Here is a 24,630-nt window from a genome sequence, read left to right on the forward strand (position 1 = left end):
AACCCTAATAGTATTTGGATGTTTGGCTATAGTTTCCTTAGATCCATCTAGAAACACAATGAATGGAGATTGAGGAGCAGAGAGAGGAGATAAAAGAAAAAGAAAAGGAAATGGAGGGAGAAAAAAAATAAACCACAACAATAACAAAGAAACAGAGATGGAAAAGAAGGAAAAAAATTAAAAAAATAACTAAAAGGTTTTTTTTTAAGAAAAACGCAAAAGTCATAGAAAACTGTGTGATGTGCTTGCACGCCATGCAAAATCATTAGTTCTCAGGGGCCATGGAGGAATCTTATTCTGAGGGCCTGCCCCTTGCCTCTCATGGGTGGAAAGAGGAGAGGGGATTATTAACAAGATAAAGGAGAGGCTTAAAACTGAGAAAATACTTTACCTTAAAATATTTTAAAAAGGAAAATTTACAAAAAATTGAGAAGACCGAGCAGATGCAGAGAGAGACAGAGACAGAGAGAAGGTTTGAGAGGCTTCCTACCACCCAAGTTTGTGGGTTGGAGGCTGAACTATCAGTAGAAATCTTCATTTCTCTTTTTTCCCTGAAATCACTAGTTCTCAGGAGCCATGGAGGAATCTTCTTTTGAAGGCCGCTTATGTGAATTTATTATGTGATAAGGTGCAATTTCAAACCAGTGATAGAAAAGATGAATTACTTTGCACATAACTAAGAGACTATGATTTTGGAGAATAATTAAGTTGAATACTGACACAAAACAAATTTTGAAGTGATCAAACATTTAAAGGCAACTGATAACGCCTTGAAAGTGCTTGAGAATTGTTATAAAACAGGAATGTGGATAGCACCTCTAAGCACGAAGTAGAATCCAGTCACAATGAAGAAAAAGGTGATATATGGAACTACATAATAATTAACTTTTGGGGATAGCCAAAAGTATAAATATCATGAAAAATATTTATTTATAACATGTGACATATAAACATGTAAGAGATACTGTTCATGATAATGTTATCCTTTATACTTTTTAGAGGTAAATTAACAAAATTTGAATTAAGATGGAAGACTCTTTATAGCACTGTAGTTAGCAAAAAATACCACAAATAACAAAAAATGCCTAATTTTGATACAAGGATATTCCTTGTAGCACTATTTGAAATAGTTAAAGAAAGGGGGAGTGGAGGACAACCTAAATATTCATATATATTGGACTGGTTAAATACATTACAGGACATGAGGGACCAAGGTGACCGAGGCTCTCCTCTAAACCCCATCTTCCAAACCCCAGAAACACTCAGCCAGAAGCCATTTTAAATCTGAGGTGTGTCCTGCCATGTTCAGCGACCAAGGCAACTGAGGCTCTGCTCTAAACCCCATCTTCCAGACCCTAGAAGCACTCATCCAGGCAGGGCAATCTCTGTTCTCTCTCTGTCTCTGTCTGTCTCTCTCTTCAGATGTTTTCTCTTTTTTAAAACACTTCTTCTTACCTCTGAGCCTTTCCTTTCTCTAGCTAATTTGAGAAACCATTTTAAATCAGAGGTATGTCTTGCCTGTGCCACGTGGTTTTCATTTTTTACCTTTAAATTTTTTTCTCTTTTGACTGTTTTTGTCTAGTTTTTTTCCCTTCCTTTTTTCCTTTTCCTTTTTTTAACCTTAATTTCTCACCCTGTTGTTCAGCTTCTACACGTTGAGTATCTAGACAAGCCTAAGTGCACAGTAGCCAAGCATCTGTGTAGTTTTAGGGTCATTTAGAAATCCTCAACCCTTACTATTCTTCCACCAAATGACTAAAATTTAGAGAAGAGAGATAGCAGAGTGAGCAGCAGGGAGGACAGAGCTGCTGAGAGAGCACAACTCCTCTCCTCCCATGTGCCCCTGAACTCTCAATGGAAACCCTGTAGCTTACTTAGTCCAGGTGCATCTATTCTCTAGAACCTGTGAGGCCTTTGTAATATTCAGTTCCAGAGTCAAAAGAGTTGGTTGCTTGGCGAGCATCAGGGAAATGGACCTGTAGAGAGATTGCAGGACACCTCCTCCCACATACCGCTAAATGTTCAGAATTAACTCCAAGAAATTAGCAAGAATCACATAATCCATCAGATCACCAGAAACCACCACAGAGGCACAAGAAATATGAGAAACCCAGAAAATATCTTTTCCCAAGGGAAAATAACAACACTTCATCATCCACAGACACTACAATGAAACTTGTGGAAATGTCTGATAAAGAATTCATAATATTCATAGTGACAAAATTAAACAAGGTGCAAAAGATGAAAGAAAAAGAACTTCAGAAAGTGCAAGAAAAACAAGACAATGAGTTCCAGGAAGTGAGGAAGTTCTCTCATAAATTTAAAGAAGAAATACACTCCATAAAAAAAAAATCAAACAGAGCTGTTAGAAATGAAGGCTGTAATGGGGAACAGCAGTCAGCATAATGGCTATGTCGCTGGACTCCCAGCGGTTCACGTCCTAGATCCGGTGGCTTAAAACTCACGCCAGGTGTGTGTGCATGTGTGCCCAAGATCCCAAGAGGAGAATGGAGGAGAAGGGATTGTAGCGTGGCCATCCCCCCTGGGTGGTGATTTCTTGCTTTCTGTCTCTCTGTCTCTCTCTGTCTGTCTGGCGAACGCATGTGCCCTAGGGCCTGCCCCTTGCCTCTCATGGGTGGAAAGAGGAGAGGGGATTATTAACAAGATAAAGGAGAGGCTTAAAACTGAGAAAATACTTTACCTTAAAATATTTTAAAAAGGAAAATTTACAAAAAATTGAGAAGACCGAGCAGATGCAGAGAGAGACAGAGACAGAGAGAAGGTTTGAGAGGCTTCCTACCACCCAAGGTTGTGGGGTGGAGGCTGAACTATCAGTAGAAATCTTCATTTCTCTTTTTTCCCTGAAATCACTAGTTCTCAGGAGCCATGGAGGAATCTTCTTTTGAAGGCCGCTTATGTGAATTTATTATGTGATAAGGTGCAATTTCAAACCAGTGATAGAAATGATGAATTAGTTTGCACATAACTAAGAGACTATGATTTTGGAGAATAATTAAGTTGAATACTGACACAAAACAAATTTTGAAGTGATCAAACATTTAAAGGCAACTGATAACGCCTTGAAAGTGCTTGAGAATTGTTATAAAACAGGAATGTGGATAGCACCTCTAAGCACGAAGTAGAATCCAGTCACAATGAAGAAAAAGGTGATATATGGAACTACATAATAATTAACTTTTGGGGATAGCCAAAAGTATAAATAACATGAAAAATATTTATTTATAACATGTGACATATAAACATGTAAGAGATACTGTTCATGGTAATGTTATCCTTTATACTTTTTAGAGGTAAATTAACAAAATTTGAATTAAGATGGAAGACTCTTTATAGCACTGTAGTTAGCAAAAAATACCACAAATAACAAAAAATGCCTAATTTTGATACAAGGATATTCCTTGTAGCACTATTTGAAATAGTTAAAGAAAGGGGGAGTGGAGGACAACCTAAATATTCATATATATTGGACTGGTTAAATACATTACAGGACATGAGGGACCAAGGTGACCGAGGCTCTCCTCTAAACCCCATCTTCCAAACCCCAGAAACACTCAGCCAGAAGCCATTTTAAATCTGAGGTGTGTCCTGCCATGTTCAGCGACCAAGGCAACTGAGGCTCTGCTCTAAACCCCATCTTCCAGACCCTAGAAGCACTCATCCAGGCAGGGCAATCTCTGTTCTCTCTCTGTCTCTGTCTGTCTCTCTCTTCAGATGTTTTTAAAATCTTAAAACACTTCTTCTTACCTCTGAGCCTTTCCTTTCTCTAGCTAATTTGAGAAACCATTTTAAATCAGAGGTATGTCTTGCCTGTGCCACGTGGTTTTCATTTTTTACCTTTAAATTTTTTTCTCTTTTGACTGTTTTTGTCTAGTTTTTTTCCCTTCCTTTTTTCCTTTTCCTTTTTTTAACCTTAATTTCTCACCCTGTTGTTCAGCTTCTACACGTTGAGTATCTAGACAAGCCTAAGTGCACAGTAGCCAAGCATCTGTGTAGTTTTAGGGTCATTTAGAAATCCTCAACCCTTACTATTCTTCCACCAAATGACTAAAATTTAGAGAAGAGAGATAGCAGAGTGAGCAGCAGGGAGGACAGAGCTGCTGAGAGAGCACAACTCCTCTCCTCCCACGTGCCCCTGAACTCTCAATGGAAACCCTGTAGCTTACTTAGTCCAGGTGCATCTATTCTCTAGAACCTGTGAGGCCTTTGTAATATTCAGTTCCAGAGTCAAAAGAGTTGGTTGCTTGGCGAGCATCAGGGAAATGGACCTGTAGAGAGATTGCAGGACACCTCCTCCCACATACCGCTAAATGTTCAGAATTAACTCCAAGAAATTAGCAAGAAACACATAATCCATCAGATCACCAGAAACCACCACAGAGGCACAAGAAATACGAAAAACCCAGAAAATATCTTTTCCCAAGGGAAAATAACAACACTTCATCATCCACAGACACTACAATGAAACTTGTGGAAATGTCTCTACAATAAAACTTGTGGAAATGTCTGATAACGAATTCATAATATTCACAGTGACAAAATTAAGGTGCAAAAGATGAGAGACAATGAACTTCAGAAGGTGCAAGAGAAACAAGACAATGAGTTCCAGGAAGTGAGGAAGTTCTCTCATAAATTTAAAGAAGAAATACACTCCATAAAAAAAAAATCAAACAGAGCTGTTAGAAATGAAGGCTGTAATGGGGAACAGCAGTCAGCATAATGGCTATGTCGCTGGACTCCCAGCGGTTCACGTCCTAGATCCGGTGGCTTAAAACTCACGCCAGGTGTGTGTGCATGTGTGCCCAAGATCCCAAGAGGAGAATGGAGGAGAAGGGATTGTAGCGTGGCCATCCCCCCTGGGTGGTGATTTCTTGCTTTCTGTCTCTCTGTCTCTCTCTGTCTGTCTGGCGAACGCATGTGCCCTCTCTCTGTCTCTCTGGCAAGCACATGTGCCCTATAGCAAAATAAACCTCTCAAAAAAAAAAGAGAGAAGAAATGAAGACTGTAATACATGACATTAAATGCTCTCTCAAAAGTATTAAAAGCAGATTAGTCCTGAAGGCTGTAATACATGACATTAAATCCTCCCTCAAAAGTATTAAAAGCAGATTAGTCCATGGAGAAGATCGAATCTTGGATGTTGAAGACAAAACCTCTGACCTAGAAAAAAATTACTAAAAAAACTGAGAAAATTACCCCCCAAAATGAGAATCATAGATGAGAAATACTAGATACCATTAAATGCCAAACATCCAGATAATTAGTATCCCAGAAGGTGAAGAAACTAACAAGGGTATTGATAATGTATTCCATGAAATCTTGGAAGAAAACGTCCCAAACCTAGAGAGGCATTCAAACATCCAGACTCAAGTAATACAAAGGACCCCTAATAGAATCAACCCAAGAAGATCTTCTCTAAGCACATCATAGTCAGATTAGTCAAATCCATACACAAAGACAAGATACTAAATTCGGCAAGAGAGAAATGTCAGGTTACTTACGAAGGGTATCCCATCAGGCTAACATCAGACCTCTCATTGGAAACAATGCAAACAAAAAAAGAATGGGAAAAAATATTCAAAGTAGAATATTATAAAAAATAAAAAAATGAGAAAATAAAAAAGAGATAGGTCTATACATACAGTCAACTCTTAACCACTGTCCCATAGATGACCCACCCAGGAGGTCAATGAAATAAAAAAAAGTCTCAAAAAAAAGTGTTAAGTGAAAAATAATTTCAACCAAGAATACTATACCCTACAAGATTATCCTTCATATGGGAAGAAAAGAAAAAATATTCTCAGACAAACAAAACTTGAAACAATTTACCAACACCAGACCAGTTCTTCAATAAGTACTGAATGTAATGTCTTAACAAGAAAACTAAAAATACACAGACAGAAATAAGAGAACAAAAAGCAACCAAGAAAATGACCAACTGGTAGTGTCTTAACAAGAAAACTAAAAATACACAGATAGAAATAAGAGAACAAAAAGCAACCAAGAAAATGACCAACTTAATTGTAAGGACAAGTCTGTAAATATAAATAATAGCATTGAGTGTTAATTTCAAGGATTTAAACAGAAAGACTGGACCACAGTAACACAGTAAATTCAACAGAAGGGAGATTAATTACATGAGCCGGAACTGGTGAAATAGAATTTTATGATTCTTGACTAAAACATTACAAATTTTTAAAAATATGTTTTGTTTTCCAGATTTAAGGATTTTGCTTTCTTCTGAACTATCGATAGGTTCAGCAATTGTTAAAATGTTTTTGTTTGTTTCTTTAAATTGAAACAGAAACTTTTCTCTCTTCCTGACCCCTCTGGAATTGGAAAATACTTGGGAGTATTCTTATTTTGTGGCAGAGGGGTTATTTGATTTCAATAATAACTGTTGCCTTAAATCAGAAATTGGAAATATTCATTATTGACAAGGATTTGACTGGAATGTCATATCTGAATATATAACCAGAAAACTATGAACCTAAGGTAGATCTTAAGAAAACCTACAGAAGCTCTTGGAAAGATTGCTTGGCACCATAAAGAGTTCTGTCTGGTAGAGAGGATTAGAGAAGCCATATGAAAGAATTTGTGCCATAAAATAACCTAGACTTTTCCAGCCCAGCATTGTAATCAGTAGAGAGTGCAAAAGAGTAGCCACAACCAGAGGATTATCTTGAGGAAGACTTTGAAGGAAGGAAAACATACTGATCTTTGCTAGCAGATAATATATCACAAAATACTTGATAGACAAGGCTGAGTAGGGAAGGTTCATTTGTGAATTGTGTGCTGTGTGTTTGCTTTTCAATAGTTTGAGTAGTTGACTTGTAAATATTTTCTCAAAAATATTTAAAATCTACTGTCTGTTGTTATAGTAGCAAACAATACTATAACAAATATTTTGAAAGTTAGCTTTAAATTCAGTTTTCTGAAATTTCGAAAGTTGTTTATTAACTGTCAAGAACTATGGAGTATGAGCAAAAAGTGTTTTTATATGTAAAATAACAATGGGAAAATGTAAAAATAAATAAATAACAGGAACATCTATCTATACAAGAGATCATGCAACAATTCAGAAAAATGTTCGCCAATGGAAAAAATGTTTAAACATACAACTGGAAATTAAATAATTCATTGATTAGTGAGTACAGTGTGCTACTTGGGGGGAAAAACCCAAATAATTAGTATATGAATAGAAAAAATCAGGACTATATATCAAAATGTTAATAGTAATTATTTCTGGGGGATAAGGGTGGCCTTTCACTGGCAAGTTACATATTCTTCATTATTTGAGTTTTCACGACAACACGTTACCTTTGTAATAACAAAAAAAATTCAAAAGTAAATAAACTCAATGAACGAGTCGCCTTAAGGTGATGGTTTGGATTGGAAGGGCTTCAGACCAAGCCTGGTATAGTGGCATAAACACAGCCTTTGGCGTCATACTGCCCTGAGTTGGGCCCCATTGCCCCACCCCCTAGGAAGGCGAGGGGCGGGGTGGCAAGGGGCTGCGGAAAGGAGCTGGGCTGGGCTATCTGCAGCTCTATTCCAGAGGCTGAGACTTCGAGTGGGACTGAGAGGGCAGACGCATCCCGCACTCCGCAGCGAGAAAGACTGAGAAAGTAGTAGGCTGTATGAACTGGGGAGCAAAGACCGGCGGAGGAGGGGAGAAAAATGGGAAACCGGGCTTGTTGGATGGGAGACTGAATACGAGGAAGGAGGGGAATACTGAGGAGGAATGGAGACCCAGAGAAAAGAATAGGAGATGCAGAGTGGAATTAAAAGAACACTGGGGTGGGGGAGGGGGCGTACAGAAATAACACGAAGGAGCATGTAAGGAATTGCAATAGGGGATTCTATGGAGAAATAGGAAATGCGATAGGAGAATAGAGAGCAGAGAGCGAGCAAAGGGACTACGGGGGGGGTATAAGAAATGAGGAGAAGGGAGTGGGGGAAGGGCAGACAGCCTGGGACTGAGGCCCCCTAGGGAGGCGGAAAGGGGCGGGACCACTTCCGGCTTGAAGGGGGTAGGGCAGTCTCCTAGTTTCGAAGGGGCTTGGAGAGATTGGACATCCTCGGGAGTTGTAGGAGGACGAGGTGAGCAGCAGGGGCTAGCTTTGTATGAGAGCCCGTTAGGGGTCGGCTCCACCCTCTGGGATCTGGAGAAAACCTGCCTTAAGGACTAGATCATACCGGATCCATCTGGCTGGGAAGGAAGGGGACTGGACCGGGTTTGTCTGGGCCCAAGATGGAATCTCTAGGTCAACACAGATCTGAGGAGGGGGTGTAATGGGGAAGGGGTGGAACCAAGACGAGCTTTGCCCTGGTTTAGAGGGAGGTGTGTTAGAAGAAAAGGCAGAACTAGGAGGCACTGCAGACTTGGTGGGGTGGGTGCGAGGGAGGGTCCGGGACCACCAGACGCTGCAACAACTTGAGAGGGACATTTATCGGGGTGGGGGCGGGACTGAATGGCACTGCAGACCTGGAAAGGGATGTGTGTGAGGAAGACTGCTGGACTGAGACTGTGACCATTGCGCATGCGCACTATGTACCTCTGTAAAGGGGCGTGTTGAGAAGGGCCAGTATGAAGGGCCAGCTGCCGAATGCGCATGTGCACGGTGGACATCGAATGCGCATGTGCACGGTGGACATCAAAGAAAGGGCTTGTGCTGAGAAAGGGGTTGGACTGAGACGGGCTCTGCAGCAGATGCGCATGCGCATTGCTGGCCTGCGGCTGTGGGGGGGCGGGTGAGTGCTTTTGGAAAAGGGCTTAGAGCTGCTGAGCTGGCACATTTTCCTGGAGAAGGGGAGGGTGCGGCTGCGGAGAACTGAGAGCTAAACGTTTTGGATTATTGTGTCTGAGAACATTGTCTTTTGGGTTGTAGGAGGGGCTTAGGACTGGGGCCCTAGGGAAGGTAGGGAGCAGCCGCCAGGCAGAACAGGGAAGAGAACGTTCTGTGGTCTCTCTGCTTGACCCAGGTTGTCTCCCCTTCAGGCTCAGCTCTTGCCAGGCCAATTTGAGACATGTCTGACACAAGTGAAAGTGATGCGAGTCTAACTCGCTTCCAGGTAAGGCCTCTTTCTGCCCTCTCTCTAGCTGCTTTTCCTCTTCAGCTCACTGTTGCTGTCCACATCCTTTGGCACTTCCCCGCCCCTCCTTATCCTTTTCCATCAACTCCCTGCCTGATCATTCCCTTTCACCATGGAGGGAGAGACAGGAGGGCCGTTCTTCTGCTATCAGTTCTTGCTCAGAGGACGGGAGGCCTTGTTGGGCTGGGGTGGACCGAGCATATTACAGGTAGGAGTCAATACAGATTGGAGAAGTGTGGCCTTGGCATTTTGGAGCTATTTGTCTAGTTGAGGTGGGGAGAAGGTCCGTGAGTTTCCCTGTTTTCTCTTGCAGGCTAAAGCTTCAGATAAGGACAGCGACTCTATGATGCAGACCCTATTGACAGTGACCCAGAGCTTGGAGTTCTCAGAGACACCAAAAGCCTCAAAGGCACCAGAAGTCTCAGAGGCTGTGAAGGTCTCAAAAGGCCCAGCAGTTGCAAAGGCCACAAAGGTCTCAAAGGCCCCAGAGGCTCAGGAGGCAACTGCCGCCCAGGCTTTACCCACCACTCAGCTGACTGATACCCAGGTTCTGGCAGCTGAAACCAAGAATCCAATAGCTGACACCAAGACACAGAATGCTAACCCACGGTCTGTGACAGTGCCTGCCACTGAGACCAAAAAGGTCAGCTGTGTGACTGATACAAAGGTCAATACGAAGGCCCCAGAGACTGAGGTTACTGCCTCTCAGTCTCCTAAAGATGAACCTGAGCCTGAGGGTACAGCTGCCCAGGCTCAGGAAAATCAGGATACTCGGCCCAAGGTTAAGGCCAAAAAGGCCCGAAAGGTAAGACCTCTGCAGTCATCACCCTTATTTTTCCAGTGTTTTCCCCTCAGTTAATTGATTTGTTCTATATAAGTTTAGAAACATTTCCATGCTCATCAAGGCTATGGTGGCACTGAGAAGAATGTGGTACAGTTTCTGTCTTCAGAGAGCTTATAGACTTGTGGGAAGACAAGATTGGAATATACATAGCTACAATCTGAATGTAATGCAGTTTATATTTACATAGTAGCTACTCCGTGTTAAGCCTTGTAGCAGGCACATTCATACATGTTATCTCATTACGTCCCAGTTTTTTATAGAGAAGGAAGCTGTGTCCCAGAGAGGTAAACTGACTTGTCCGAGGTGGTGTAAGCAGAGCCAGTGGTGGACATAGGACAAGGAAAAGTCTCATACCCCACCCTTAGCTTGCTCCTGGCCTGGTTTGGAGATGAAACTCCTGCCCCGAAGTCAGGGAAAAACAAATCTAGGACTTAGCATGACCAATGTCTAGTGAGGCAAGCTGTTAACACAGGGGTGGGATTATGGAGGTACTTCCTAAAAGAACTAGGGTACGGAAAATGATCACCTTTTTCATCTGGTGATGTTGAGCTTCCTCTGTTGATGTAGGTGAAGCATCTGGATGGGGAAGAGGATGGCAACAGTGATCAGAGTCAGGCTTCTGGAACCACAGGTGGCCGAAGGGTCTCAAAGGCCCTAATGGCCTCAATGGCCCGTAGAGCTTCAAAGGGTCCTATAGCCTTTTGGGCCCGCAGGGCATCAAGGACTCGGTTGGCTGCTTGGGCCCGGAGAGCCTTGCTTTCCCTGAGGTCACCTAAAGCCCGTAGGGGCAAGGCTCGCCGTAGAGCTGCCAAGCTCCAGTCATCCCAAGAGCCAGAAACATCACCACCTAGAGATGTGGCCCTTTTACAGGGGAGGGTAAGAACTTTTCCCTTTTCACTTTGCCTTTTCATTGTGTTATCTGCCCTCTTCTCTGTCATCCTCAAGTTTTCTACAGACTTATTTTGATCTTTCCATACGTTCCTCCTCTCCCAGGCAAATGACTTGGTGAAGTATCTGTTGGCTAAAGACCAGACGAAGATTCCCATCAAGCGTGCAGGTAGAATCCTGTTGCCCTCTCCCCCAGTCCTGAGCTCTGTTCTCTGTTGTCCTCTCCCCCATGTGCTGGGGGCATTCTTTGTTCTTTATGCTCCTATCTTTGTCTTCTCAAAGTTCTAATTTTTCAGTGCTAACATCTCTATTGATAAGCTCAGAACCTGGTTATGTCACCCATGGCAGAGTTGGCAGAGAGTCTATACTTTGGGCATGAGGACCACCTAGTGTCTCTTCAGTTCAGGTGCTTGCAACGCTCTCCTCTTGCAGACATGCTGAAGGACATCATCAAAGAATACACTGATGTATACCCTGAAATCATCGAACGAGCAGGCTATTCCTTAGAGAAGGTGAAGGGGCAATAGAGGGGGAGGGGGATGGGCACTGTGGGGAAGCCTTGAATGCAACAAATATGTGCATGTTCCTTCTGGGGGGAACTGCAAAGACCCACTAATCCAGCCCTGTCACCATGCAGATGGGCAGAGAGTGGCCTGGGGTGGGGCATAGATAACCATGGGTCACACAAAAAGTAGTGGAGGCACATCTGAGACCCAAGCCATTCAACTCATCCCTGGCTTCTGTCCACTTCTAGACACATCCTGTTGTGTATTTTAAATGTTCACTTCTCCCTTCTATTCTCCATTCTACATCTCCCTGGACTCCCACTTAATCACAAAGATGATGTTGACAGTTTATGGTACATTTATTGTGTGCTTATCTATGCTAGTCACTTAGTGATGCGCTTTATGTGCATGATCTCACTGACTTCTCACACACACAAAACCCCTAGGTACACGGGGAGCTGCAAGATGTCCAGAAAGCTGAATTTTGTGATCTCAAAAGCTGTTCTCCCCATCCACAGGTATTTGGGATTCAATTGAAGGAAATTGATAAGAATGACCACTTGTACATTCTTCTCAGTACCTTAGAGCCCACTGATGCAGGCATACTGGGAACGTAAGCTGGGGAAGGGTTGGGTGGGAGGGGGCTTCTACTTTTGTCCGTGGTAATACCCCCCCTTTCCTCTCTCCTCACATCCTCCTAGTGAGTCAGGAAAGAAAGGGCCTAAAAGGCCTTTGTCTCACCTACTGAGAGTAGTTGGAGCCCTGTATGCCATAGTGGTGCCTGATCATGGCAGGCTGGAGGATGTAGGAGACTGGGGCAGGGCGTTCCTGCTGCCAGGTTTGCTGTCTTTCTAGAAGTTTCCAAGAAAGTGGGTCTTTCGTTGCTCATTTCTTTATACTGAGCACTTGACCTAGCCTTGGTAAAGTGGTTCTCAAGGAGGACTTCCTGGTGTGTTAGGTTATGTTGTTGGAAGCATAGTCAGTAGGGCTCTACCGAGAACTACCTGAGGGTTGAGGGATCTGGGAGAGAAATAAGAGGCTCATGTTGCCTGTTTTGTATGAGATTAACAGGCATTCTTCCATCTTTTCAGCAGCCTGTGGACAGGAGGATCTGATTTTCCTGTTTCACTGCGTAGGAGACAGCTCACAAGTCAGAGTGCCTTTCCCAGGGTCACACAGAGCTTGAAGCAAGACTGGGCTATTTTATGCCTATCTGAAGAGTCTGAGAGAGGCTAGCTAACTGAGCCAGTTGCTGTGTCTTATGCAGATGGCTACTGGACATAAACCTTCTCTCTGTGCATTACTCCCTTAGAACCAAGGACTCACCCAAACTAGGTCTCCTCATGGTGCTCCTTAGCATCATCTTCATGAATGGAAATCGGTCCAGTGAGGGTGAGTGACAGGTCATGTGACCGAATGGGTGGCAATGGTCTGAATTCCACGTATTCATTTTCTATCCCTGTTTCCTTTTGCCTTACCTCACAGCTGTCATCTGGGAGGTGCTGCGCAAGTTGGGGCTCCGCCCTGGGTATGATTGAGCTCTCTCAGTGCTTGCTGTCCATGTTGTCCTTTGGCAAGAGAGGATGGTTCCAGGATTACATCAGCCTGGTGGTCTGGTGGTGCAGGCAGGGCGGGTGCTGAATTGGGTAGAGGGCCCAGGGTTGTAACCTGGGTGGATGGGGAAATGATCCTGAACTCTTCACCCTTTCTTTCACTGTCTCTTGGGCTTTCATGGATTTTCCCTCTTGTGTTGGAAACCTCTTTTCCATTTTAAAAATGTCTCTGCTCACATCTAGGAAATTCCACAATAATGATTGTATTTACTTCTTTATTTTTATTTCTCTACTGTTAGGATACATCACTCACTCTTTGGAGATGTGAAGAAGCTCATTACTGATGAATTTGTGAAGCAGAAGTGAGTGTCTGTGTAGTGGCGTGCTTCATGCATTTTGCCTATTTCAGAACTTAGTGCTAAACTGTACGTATATGTGTACACACATGTGCATGCAAGTGGTAGGTTATTACTGGGATGGTGACAGAGAACAGAAGCAGCACATGCTTCCTGATCTATTACATGCACTCTCACATTTGTCTTCAGAACAACTCCACAAAGGAGGGGTTATCACCACCAGTATTTTACATATACAGAAACTGAGGCTAAGAGAGGTGAAGTCATTTGTTCAGGATTACGCGGGTAGCAAATAAAGAGTTGTTTTTATGGGCCAGCAGGTGGCATGGGTGTTAGGTGCTGAACTCCCACATCACTGACCATGGTTCAAACCCTGGACCTAGCGGCTTGAAAAGTCACACTGGGCACATGTGCATGCTTTCCCAGAATCCCGAGAGGATACTGGAGGAGAAAGGATTGGGGCATGGACATTCCCTCTGGGGGGTGACCTCTTACTTTCCTATTCTATCTTCTCTCTGGTGAATGGACATGCCCTATGGCAAAATCTTAAAAAAATAAAATAAAAAAAAAGAATTGTGTTGAGAACTTGGCTCCAAAATCTTGGTTCTTTTTACTAGAGTGTAACCAGAGCTTAAGAGGAATTAATTTCAATAAAAGAATGTCATAGAATGGTAGCTTCAGGCAGCTGTGTTCTGTGCTAGGGACTTGACTTGTACATCTGATTTCATTCATCTAACTACCCTGCAAAATAGATGCTGTCATCTCATCCCTGTATTTTTGTTGTTTTTTTTATTCTTTATGTCATTACTTTTATTTTTAATGTCCAGAGTTTGTAAGACAAGGGCCAGAATTTCCTTCTAGGAACAATAATTTTATAAATTCTCAATTAACTGGTGAGGCCAAGAGAGCTATTTCTACTTGTCTAATACAGTTTATTGGAAGACTTCATTCAAGTCCTCAATGGTCATCTGGTCAAATGGAATTGTATTCTTCATCTTCTCCAGCCATTTCTGATATTCTTCAATCCTGGCCTTTGAGAATGACACAAACTCAGCACAACTTTTCACCTTCTTTTCAAAGTTATCCACCAAGCATGCCCTAGTCACAGTGACCTTGTAATAAGCTCAGTCCAAGGTCTGGCAGGTGGCATGGTTGTTAAGGGCACTGGACTCCCACATGGTCGACCACGGTTTGAGTCCTGGACCTGGCAGCTTGCTTTCTCTCTTGGCTCTTTCTCTCTCTCATTCTGTCCCACTCTGGTCTAAATAAATAAGTAAATAAATATGGTTAAATAAAATAATTTTAAAAAATAAGCCCAGTCCATAACTGGCAGGTTCTCAGGTAGTGCAGTCAACCTTGAGGTAAGGGTCTCATTCCGTGTTTTCAGGAAGTTAGCAATAGCCTCTTAGTTTCAGGGTATTATTTCCCCAAAGCTACCCAGTCAATAGTTTTTTCAAATTTATTTTATTTTAATTTCTTTTATACATTCACCCACATGTATTGCTTAGCTTGTAAAGTGAATATTCCAACATGAATACATTTCTTAACAGTACAGTTGGGGATACTATACAGTTACTGTTATTTTTAAGAGAGATTTTTGCTATAGGACACATGTGCTTGCCAGAGAGACAGAAAGCAAGAAATCACTCCTGCAGAGGGGATGGCCACAGTGCAATCCCTTCTCCTCCAGTCTCCTCTAAGGATTTTGAGCACACATGGACACAGGCCCAGCCTGAGTTTTAAGTCACCGGGTCCGGGATTTGAACTGTGGCCAATTACGTGGAAGTCCAGTGACATAACTGTTATGCCATCTGCTGATCCCCATTCCTGTTTTAACAGTTGTGAGAACCGGGTCTCCAAGAGGGAAAGTCTGAGTCTGGCCCACAGCTAGTAAGGGACCAATTCATGACATAGCCCTCTTGACTTTTAGGCTAGTGCCCACCCTCTCCTTTGTCCTTAAAGAACATGCTTGCTGTCACATAAACACACATATGCATGCAGAAAAACATACCCACAGGGTTAGGAATGCGGGTGCATGTATGGAGCATTCTGCTCTTGGCTGCTTATTTCTTTTCAGTTGTTTTCTTTGGTGGATCTTTCCAGGGTTTGGCCAGGTTGTGAATGAGACCCTTGTGATGTGATATACTGAGTAGGGGGCCTGGAGAATAGCTCTTCTGTTTATAACACACCCAACAGGCATTTTGGGTCACTGTGATGAGGGGCACAAAATGTGTGGCCTCCCTGTGAACAAATGTCCTAAATGTGTCCCCCTTACACCTTCATGTGGCTTCTGAGCAGGACCAATGGGACAGGGCTCAATATTGTAAGAAAACCAGCAGTAGGATGTGGGAGAGGTTGCCACCTAGAGCCTGTCCAGTCCTGCATTGGAGGAAGGGATGGAATGAGTAGTCTTAGAAATAAAGGCCTTGAACCTTTCTCTTCAAGGTACCTGGATTATGCCAGAGTCCCTAATAGCAACCCCCCTGAGTATGAGTTCTTCTGGGGCCTGCGTTCCTACTATGAGACCAGCAAGATGAAAGTCCTCAAGTTTGCCTGCAAGGTAATTGGAGAATTGCCTGAGGTTGGCATTTTAAGGGAACATAGTGCCCTCTCTGGGACAGGCTATGAGCATCCTACAGTTTAGGTCTGAACATTCTGAAGTCTCTCTTAATTGCCAAACATTGTTATAACTAATGTGAGGGAAATTTACAGAGTTCATGGGAAATGGAATTAAAGTATGAATTTATTTTGGTGCCAAAAAATTTTTGAAATCAGTGCATGATTTCTTTCATGAGATATATTTTCCATGACCTTTTTGAAGAACTTATGTGATGGGACCAGCAGTTAGCATAATGGCTATGTCGCTGGATTCCCATGTAGTTGACCACGGTTCGCGTCCCAGACCCGGTGGCTTAAAACTCAACGCTGGGCATGTGTGCGTGTGTGCCCAAGATCCTGAGAGGAGAATGAAGGAGAAGGGATTGTGGTATGGCCATCCCCCCGGGGGGTGATTTCTCACTTTCTCTCTCTCTGTCTCTCTGTCTGTCTGGCGAGCGCATGTGCCCTATAGCAAAAACCTCTCCCAAAAAAGAACTTATGTGTCATTGATCTTCTGCAGATGAAAAATCTAAAGCCCAGAGAGGTTGGTAGGTGATATGTCCAAGGTCACAGAGCTAGTCAGTGTCAGAGCAAGGATGGAATATTAGAGGTACAGAGCAAGGATAGAGTATTAGAGGTATAATTAGGTGCCTACCTAACAGTAGGTACTTCATCTAAACTTCAATTATGATCGTTCTGATGGTCATTATTTCCATTTCAGGTACAAAAGAAGGACCCCAAGGAATGGGCAGCTCAGTACCGAGAGGCAATGGAAGCAGATTTGAAGGCTGCAGCTGAGGCTGCAGCTGAAGCCAAGGCGAGGGCTGAGATTAGAGCTCAAATGGGAATTGGGCTCGGCTCTGAGAATGCTGCTGGACCTTGCAACTGGGACGAAGCAGATATTGGACCCTGGGCCAAAGCCCGGATCCAGGCAGGAGCTGAAGCTAAAGCTAAAGCCCAGGATAGTGGTGGTGCCAGCACTGGTGCCAATACAAGTACCAGTGCCAACGCTAGTGCCAGTGGTGGCTTCAGTGCTGGCACTGGCCTGACTGGCACTCTCACATTTGGGCTCTTCACTGGCCTTGGTGGATCTGGTGCCAGTAGCAATGACAGCTCTGGTGCCTGTGGTTTCTCCTACAAATGAGATCTCAGGTATCTGCCTTGGTTTTCATGGAGGCAGCTGGGGCTGATGGGGATGGGTGAGGAGCTATATTATAACAGAAAGGTCCAGGGTGAAGAATACAGAGAGTGTGGGAAAATGCCGTTTTTGGCATTTTATTCCTTCCTGTTTGGTGGCTATCAGTTGACTTCATAGTTTTATTTTTTTCTGTGTTTTCAGATATTGATAATCCCAGAAGTCCTTCTCTTCAAGCCAGGGTGCATCCTCAACCTACTCAACCCAGCACTCTAGGCAGTCACTAACAATCAATTGAAATTGACACTCTGCATTAAATCTATTCACAGTTACTGAATTTATTGCTTTTTTTTTCTGGATTCACATTTTGGTGTTACATTGAAAAATGAATTGGGGGGCCAGCAGGTGGCGTGGTAGTTAAGGTGCTGGACTTCCACGTGGCCGAATGCTGTTTGGGTCCTGGACCCAGTGGCTTGAAACTCAGCTCAGGCACGTGTTTGCTTGTTCCCAAAATCCTGAGAGGAGAATGGAGGAGAAGAGACTGTTGTGTGGCCATACTCTCTGGGAGGAGGGGGGGGTGATTTCTCTTTTTCCCTCTCTCTGTCTCTGCCTCTATGGTGAGCATAAGTACCCAATGGCAAAAAACTAAAAAAAAAAAAAAAATGGTAACATGTTTCCACCTCATTATATGTTTACTGTTGGATTCCTGGAAGGATTATCTTGCCTCTCTGGGATTGATTGGGCCCCATGTGTCCACAGAGCAAGTGGCATTTCAGCAAGGTCGGGTCTTGGGGATTATAGGCAAAGAGGACATACATTGAAAAAGAGGCCTGAGGTACACAAATCTGGAGCAGAAAGCAGAGAAGAGATTGGATATCAAATTTCCTTTTAAGAAATTTAGATGATACAGAAAGGAGAGAGGAAGCTAAAGGGAGATAAAGGAGAAAAAAAATATCTTGGGGAAGGAGAGAGAATTGAGCAGCACAGTAGCCAATAAGGAGAAGTTGAAAGTTGACTTACTCAGTACACTTCCTGAGGTGAGAGGATGGACTGTGGGAAGGCCTGGGAGAAGGGACTATATAGACAGGCCTGTGGAAGGATGAGCAGTAGGGAGGTCCCAATGGAGGATGGAGGCCTTGTTTTGGGGGAAACATGGTGAAGTGCTCAGTTAACTATTTTTTCCACTTACCTTAGTATAGGAACCAAGAAGAGTATTAGTTTATTCCAAAGTATAGGTTTTGCTCTTTGAGTCTGGAATAAAGACAATAGACCAAGGGCAGTGAGTGCATGAGTTTACATCTTCATTACTTCTTTATCCAGGATGTTTTATGGTAGGTATACAAAGTGGTAGAAAAGATAGGCCCTGGGACCTAGAAAGGCTTGGAGGAAAAGGACTAGTAGAATATGTGATATGTTAGAGGGCAGTACAGGCATTTGTGGACAGGAGTCTCAGTGAAGTCCATCAATGGGGCTACAACATCAAATGAATGTCCTAAGTGCCTATTACATATTTAGCAGTATTCTCGGTATCTGGTAAAGGGTATTGAGAAAACTAGAAGGGTGAACTGTTGGACTAGACAATGAGATGATTGTATTTGAGAAGATAGCAGACAGCTCTGGATCATGGGGATGGCTAAAGAACAGGTAGTCAAAGTGGAGAGATGGTGGTTCCTGCAGATGAGGGAGTCAGTAACTGGATGCCAAAGGATTGGTTGTGTATTATCCATGTTGACAAAGTCACCCAGATGGTAGCAAAAGTTGGGGTATAAAGGGTCCTTATGAGCCAGGTGCCAAAGTCCCTTAATGTGGTTGAGGGTAGTGACCTCCCATCTACACTGCCCACTAAGGGACAGGGGCCTCATGCTATCAGAGATAATCTATTCCATTTGGGGAAACACTGCCCTAAACATTTCTCTTTATGAAACTTACCATCTCTAACAAGTTCTTAATCACTAGGACAGTCTTGTGGACAATAAAGCCCTTACAATGGCAGCCTTTCACCTTCTGAAGACTATAAATAATAAAGGAAAAATGTTTATTGCTTAGGGAACAGGATTTAATAAAAACAAAAACAAAGCTCAATTTAGAGTGAGACAACTTGTTGCTTGTGGCCAGAAAATGAGACTTGCCTGAGACCAGACATGTTTTATTGCTGAGGTGGTCTTCACTATTGAGGACTAGGGTATGGTCTCCTTGGAGCTAGGTAGTACCTAAGGCAAATAGATAAGGCTGAGGTAGCTTTGGCCTCTTAGTAAAGACTCTTGGGTATCATGTCCAAGGTCCCCTCAGATTCCCTAATGATTTCTATCTGAAAATGGAGGGAATGGGAGACAATGAGGAGTAGCAAAGAATGTAGGAATGGCGATATTAAATGTTGATTTCAAAGCACTTGATAAAAGTTAAGAATCATAGTCATGAAGAACATGCTTTTACCACTTACCTTCCCTCTGAAAGCCATTGTGCTTTGGAGGATTCCCACTTCTTTCCCTCCCGTGAAACCCAGAATTTGACAGTGCAAGGGGTTGGCTCTTGCTCACTCCTCATTTCCCAGGTTTCAGGACTGAAGGCAAGTGGAACTAGGAGGAAGCGAACATGTCTGGTCCCAGCCAAGTGTCAGGAACAGGGAAGGCCTGGCAGGAGAAATGAGGACAAACTGGCTTATGTTTTTGCTCGGTTGCCTTTACTGTAATGAATGAACTTAAAATTTTCAGTCTTCCATCAGTACCATTATTAATTAAATTCCAGCTAATTCTAGATTGTATCATGTAACTTTCGTTTAGCTAGGTGTGGGCAAAGGCCCTAGACCAGTTTTCCTGCCTATTTTTTATTGTAACCCTCCTAAGAAGCCTTTTTAGACATTTCTGTTTTATTTGCTTCCCCCCATGAATTTGACTTCCACAAATATACTGAATTTAATAGTATAGATATACTCTAATAACTATTAGGTCATAGGGAAACTCATGACACATTTTTGCATAGGAAAACAGAAAAATATGTCATGACTTTCCAGACCTAATCATGTTTTTTTCAAAACAGATTAAGTATAAATTTTACTCTTTTATTCAACATAGGGTTCATTCTATAAAAAATATTAAGTTAAAAGTGAGGCCAGCCTGTGACGTGGTGGTTAAGGTGGCTGGATCTCACATGGCCGACTGTGCAGTTTGAGTCTCAGACCTTGCTGCTTGAGAACATGCATTGCACGTGTGTTCATGCACAAAATCCCAAGAAGAGGGAGAAATTGAGGAGAAGGGATTGCAGCATGACCTCCCCCACTGGTGGCGGTGCTTTCTCTTCCTGTCTCTCTCTCTCTCCTGGGTTCATCAATGCACCCTCTGGCAAATTTTTTTAAAAAAAATTAAAAGCAAAGGTAAGGGCATACTATTTAAGGGAACCAGAATTCTCATGGTTGATAGTGATCTGAATCCCAGTCTTGGAGGCTCGAAAAACTTTCCAGGTACGTTCATATGTATGCCCCAAATGCAGTCAGGATGGAAAAATGGAAGAGAAGGAATTGAGGCATTACCATGCCCCATTGGGGATACTTTCTCTCTTTCTCTGGAGAATGTACATGCCCTCTGGCAATTAATGAAAGGAAGGTAAATCCATGTTGAACCTGTGTATAACATCTATCTCCTCTACTACAGCAATTTTTTCATTGGCTCATTGAACAAGCACTGGAGTGTTTGGGGAAACATGTTGACAAATTTTCAGAGTCTGGGTCATCATGTTCATTTTGGTGAGCATTCACATGTGGCACAAGTATCCCCACACAGCCCATTCTGAGAGATCTGTTCACTTAGTCCTCATATGCAGGCAAAGCAATTAGAATTGTGCCTTATACATAGTAAGTGCTAAGTATTTTATAACATTATCATTATTGCTATCAGTTCTCCAATCTCTTCCTTCTCAGTGTCTGACCATCTGACCGAAGTTAAACAGTACTGATCAGCACCCCAGGCCAGGTTGCTTTCTGGATGAAGAGGTGAACCAGATGTCTGGCTCCAAGTTTTGACTCTTAGGAGGATTTCTCTTTCTTAATTCCTAGCAGGGTCACACTTGAGTGGACTGTGACCCTGTGACTCTAATCTCTAGCTAGTTCCTGCTTATCTTGCAGTATCATCTGCAAGCATGCTCCCTGCCAAGCCTTTTTCCTTCTTAATGGGAAATTATCACAAGGCCTTAGGAGTGAGCTGAAGAGGAGCAAGCAATCTAGTAGAGGTAGTTGTTATAAAGAAGATGAGCCTTCTGTATCTCACTTGTGCTTTCAAGACTTGCTCCAGTCTGGGACCAGCAGTTAGTGTAATGGCTATGTCGCTGGCCTCCTATGTAGTCGACTGCAGTTTGAGTCCCAGACCCGGTGACTTAAACTCACGCCTGGCGTGTGTGCGTGTGTGTCCAAGATCCCAGGAGGAGAATAGAGGAGAAGGGATTGCGGCATGGCCATCCCCTGGGGGGGGGATTGATTTCTCCCTTTCTGTCTCTCTGTGTCTCTCTTTCTGGCAAGCGCACGTGCCCTAGAGCAAAAACCTCTCCCCCCCCCCAAAAAAAAAGAAAAGAAAAAAGAAAAAGAAAAGACTTGTTCCAGTATCATCTATAGACCACTGCCCTTTGAGGGTGGAGTGTTGTCATTGCCTGTCCAATTTTATGTTTTGGCAGATCAAATGACACAGCCCCAGGATGGGCAGCTCAGGTTGATGGTCACTTGGGTCCCATGGTTCGGCATTGAAACTCTTCCAGAACCCAGTTATTAAACTGTATTGACTTGTCAGGTACCAGGAACTGTTTCTCAAAAGGAGTTACTTGATGAAGAGAGCATGGCTTTTGTTCCATAATGCTGGAAACTTGTGGTTTGATTCTCCAACTGGGGCTTGTCAGAAACTCCATAATCATTCCAATCTGTCTGACATTCACCCAACTCATTCAGACATTTATTTTGTCTTTCAACAGTACCTCTTAGTGACTACAGTGTTCATGGCCCTGTTCTGGGCTCTGGAGTGTTCTTGTTTTCAAGGCATGGCTAGTCCACAGAGGGAAACAATGTCAGCACCAAGAGGAACCAAAAAAGCCTATGGGATCCCAGAGGAGCAAGAAAGTCACTGCTATGCTCATGGGTATGTTATTAATGCCACATGATGTGTGTAAGGAACATCTGTACAAACACATAGATACAGGTACTTATTTGAATATACTTATTTTAATATAGGCACTTCACACATACATTGAATTACAGTATGAGTCAGCAGTCAGTGTGCTCCAGAGGAAGAAGCCCTTGACTGAGAGGTAGACAACATGGGGTGAGCTTCCCTGGCTCCTTTTCAGGGTCCCTTTGTGCCTTTAGACAGGCCTCTGCCCCTTTCTGACCTGAGATTGCTTGTAATATGTGAACAGAATTGCCTCATCCAGCCTGGTCTCTGTGAATGCCACTTTAGAGAGTGGGCGGGGAGCACCCAGACCACTCTTGGGTCACAGCAGGTGCTGTACCAAGTGAGTGCTATAATGATGGCAGGGAATAGGGGGCAGTCAATGGGAAGGTGTTTTGTAAAACAGGCCTGGTGCACTGTTCCTGTGAGTTTGAAGGTGGGGTCAAGTTTGTGTATGTGCACACATTTGAGTGTGAGGAAGGCAGCCCATGTGGTGTGTGGGTGACCATGTATCTATCTGGATTCTGAGATATGCAGGCAGGGCCAGGCCTGCTCCACCCAAGAATCCCTTCACTACAAGTGGTATCATGAGTTGGGATCACATATTGGCCTCTGACTCTTTTCTGAGGAGCTGGAGAGGTGGGGGTCAGAGGTCAGAATCTACTTTGAGGGGAAGCTACCAGTCCAAAGGTAATAAAGGAAGCCATGAGGACTGGGCCTTCTGAACAGTGTCTTGCTGGATACTTCCTGTCTCTCCAGGGGCTATGTTGAGGTTCAGACAGAAAGACCTGCTTTTCAGTCCTGGCTCTGCCTTATACCAGTTGTGTGACCTGGAGCTACTCTGACCATCTCTGAGCCTTAGCTTTCTCTTTCACAAACAAGTGAGGTGATGCCCATTCCATAGAACTCTTATGAAAATTAAATGAGGACATACATGTGGAAGCCAATGGTATCATGACAGTGCATAGGTGTCCAATAAATGGCGATAATGACAATATATGTCCTTCCTGCACTTCACTTCACACTTGTCCCACCCCAAGCAATCCTCCTGGCAAACAATTCCTGTGCTAACAAGCCCAGGAATAGGGCCAAGTGCTGGGAAAATGTATTTCTTTAGATAGCATCCAGAATGTGCAGGTCACTATGCTCAGCTGGGAAGGAGACTCATACCATGAGAGAGTCCAAGGTGAGCCTAAAATGGGAGAGATGGAGCCCATAGCACAGGCCTGACCCAACTGGAAGGACAGAACAGGGAGGGCTTCCTGGACCAGACCACTGAACAGCTTCTTGGCCTTGGGCAGGAACAGGGAGGACAGGAAAGATGCAGTGACAGAAGGGGACAAGTGCTGACAGTGCGAAACTTGTGGAGGAGGGTGGAAAATGCAGCATCAGCACTGAGTTGGTGAGAAGAGGGTTCAAAGACAAAGCCCTTCAGAGTAGCTCTCTTGCAAGTGATGGTCATTAGCTGACAGAGGAGACAGAGAAGAACAATGAGGTGGGAGCACAAGAAAAGGCTCAGAGTTATGAGAAAGATCAGAGAAATAGTCAGGCAGAGGAAAAGGATGGTCATTGTAATGGGACTAGAGAAGCAGCAAGATTTAGTGCCAGGACCAAGCTATCAGGCTTGCAGGCACAGTTTGCATATGAGAACAATTTAGTATCTGGGTCAAGACTGAGGGACTGACAGGGTAGAAGAGTGGAACTGACCAGAATCTGCTTTCACTGCATCTCTGGTTATTCCCTGCTCAGGACCCAGACAGTGGCCACCTCACCCATATGGGCCAGTTCAACCAGTCTATCTGGGTGCAGGGGACTGTTCTGAGTATGAATTCACTCTCATCATGCTGATATAGACAGATAGAGCAGAGTATAATGTAAACGTTTCTGAGGTAGTATGCTGTGGGGCTCTGGGTGTGGTCCTGCACTTGGTTCACCATGTAGTGTGTGTCTACATCGAAGATCTTGATGTAGGACAGGTAACTAAACCAGAATCAAGCAGAAGAAAGAGCAGCTTCGGTGCTGATGGGGAGGGGGCTCCTGAATGCCTCCACCTATACCCACCCTGTGCCTCAGGATATTGCCTATACAATAGGCATAATCTGGACTCCCTTAACCTACAAATAAAAGAAATTGGCAAAACATGGATAGTGGTCAGAGTTATAGTTTGAGAGTATTTACTCCCATGTCTCTCTGTCTGCTGAGCTGTGTTTGTCTGTGTCAAATCTCCCCTATGGCCATAAACTCCCGGGAGTAGACCCTCTTTCATGGCTGAGATTCTCTTTATTTTAGCCTTAAATTGTCCTTGACCCCTCAGTTAGCAACACGATTCTTGGGGTACTAATGAAATACAGCTGAATCAGTCCCTGGGTATTAAATGAGATGATGTGTGAAACATTCTGTTTCACTCTCAGAGGGCTGTAAAACCAAGCTGGTCAAATCTAGCATTCTCCTAAAATCACTACAGGGAACAGAAGAACAATGAGAGGATAGGA

General features: G+C 43.6%; 1 protein-coding gene and 1 non-coding gene across 4 annotated transcripts; both read left to right on the forward strand.

Moving 5' to 3' along the window:
• The first annotated feature begins 8,017 nt into the window (after positions 1-8,017).
• MAGED2 (MAGE family member D2) lies at positions 8,018-17,331 on the forward strand. 3 transcript variants are annotated; one of them, XM_006166929.3, is made up of 13 exons: positions 8,018-8,121; positions 9,020-9,093; positions 9,428-9,919; positions 10,526-10,834; positions 10,952-11,015; positions 11,279-11,358; positions 11,871-11,965; positions 12,665-12,744; positions 12,838-12,880; positions 13,205-13,267; positions 15,707-15,821; positions 16,581-17,011; positions 17,199-17,331. In XM_006166929.3, exons 2-12 carry the CDS (start codon positions 9,049-9,051, stop codon positions 17,001-17,003), a joined length of 1,809 nt encoding a protein of 602 aa, XP_006166991.1. In that variant the 5' UTR covers positions 8,018-8,121; positions 9,020-9,048; the 3' UTR covers positions 17,004-17,011; positions 17,199-17,331. The 3 variants fall into 3 exon arrangements, with proteins under 3 accessions (XP_006166991.1, XP_006166993.1, XP_006166992.1); XM_006166931.3 differs by lacking the exon at positions 16,581-17,011; XM_006166930.3 differs by lacking the exon at positions 10,526-10,834.
• On the forward strand, positions 15,394-15,525 carry LOC114005749 (small nucleolar RNA SNORA11). The gene has a single exon (XR_003547578.1). It is a non-coding gene; the product is annotated as a small nucleolar RNA SNORA11 (small nucleolar RNA).
• Positions 17,332-24,630: the final 7,299 nt, after the last annotated feature.

This window comes from Tupaia chinensis, unplaced genomic scaffold (assembly GCF_000334495.1).
Source record: "Tupaia chinensis unplaced genomic scaffold, TupChi_1.0 Scaffold144347_1, whole genome shotgun sequence".
NCBI lineage: Eukaryota > Metazoa > Chordata > Mammalia > Scandentia > Tupaiidae > Tupaia > Tupaia belangeri.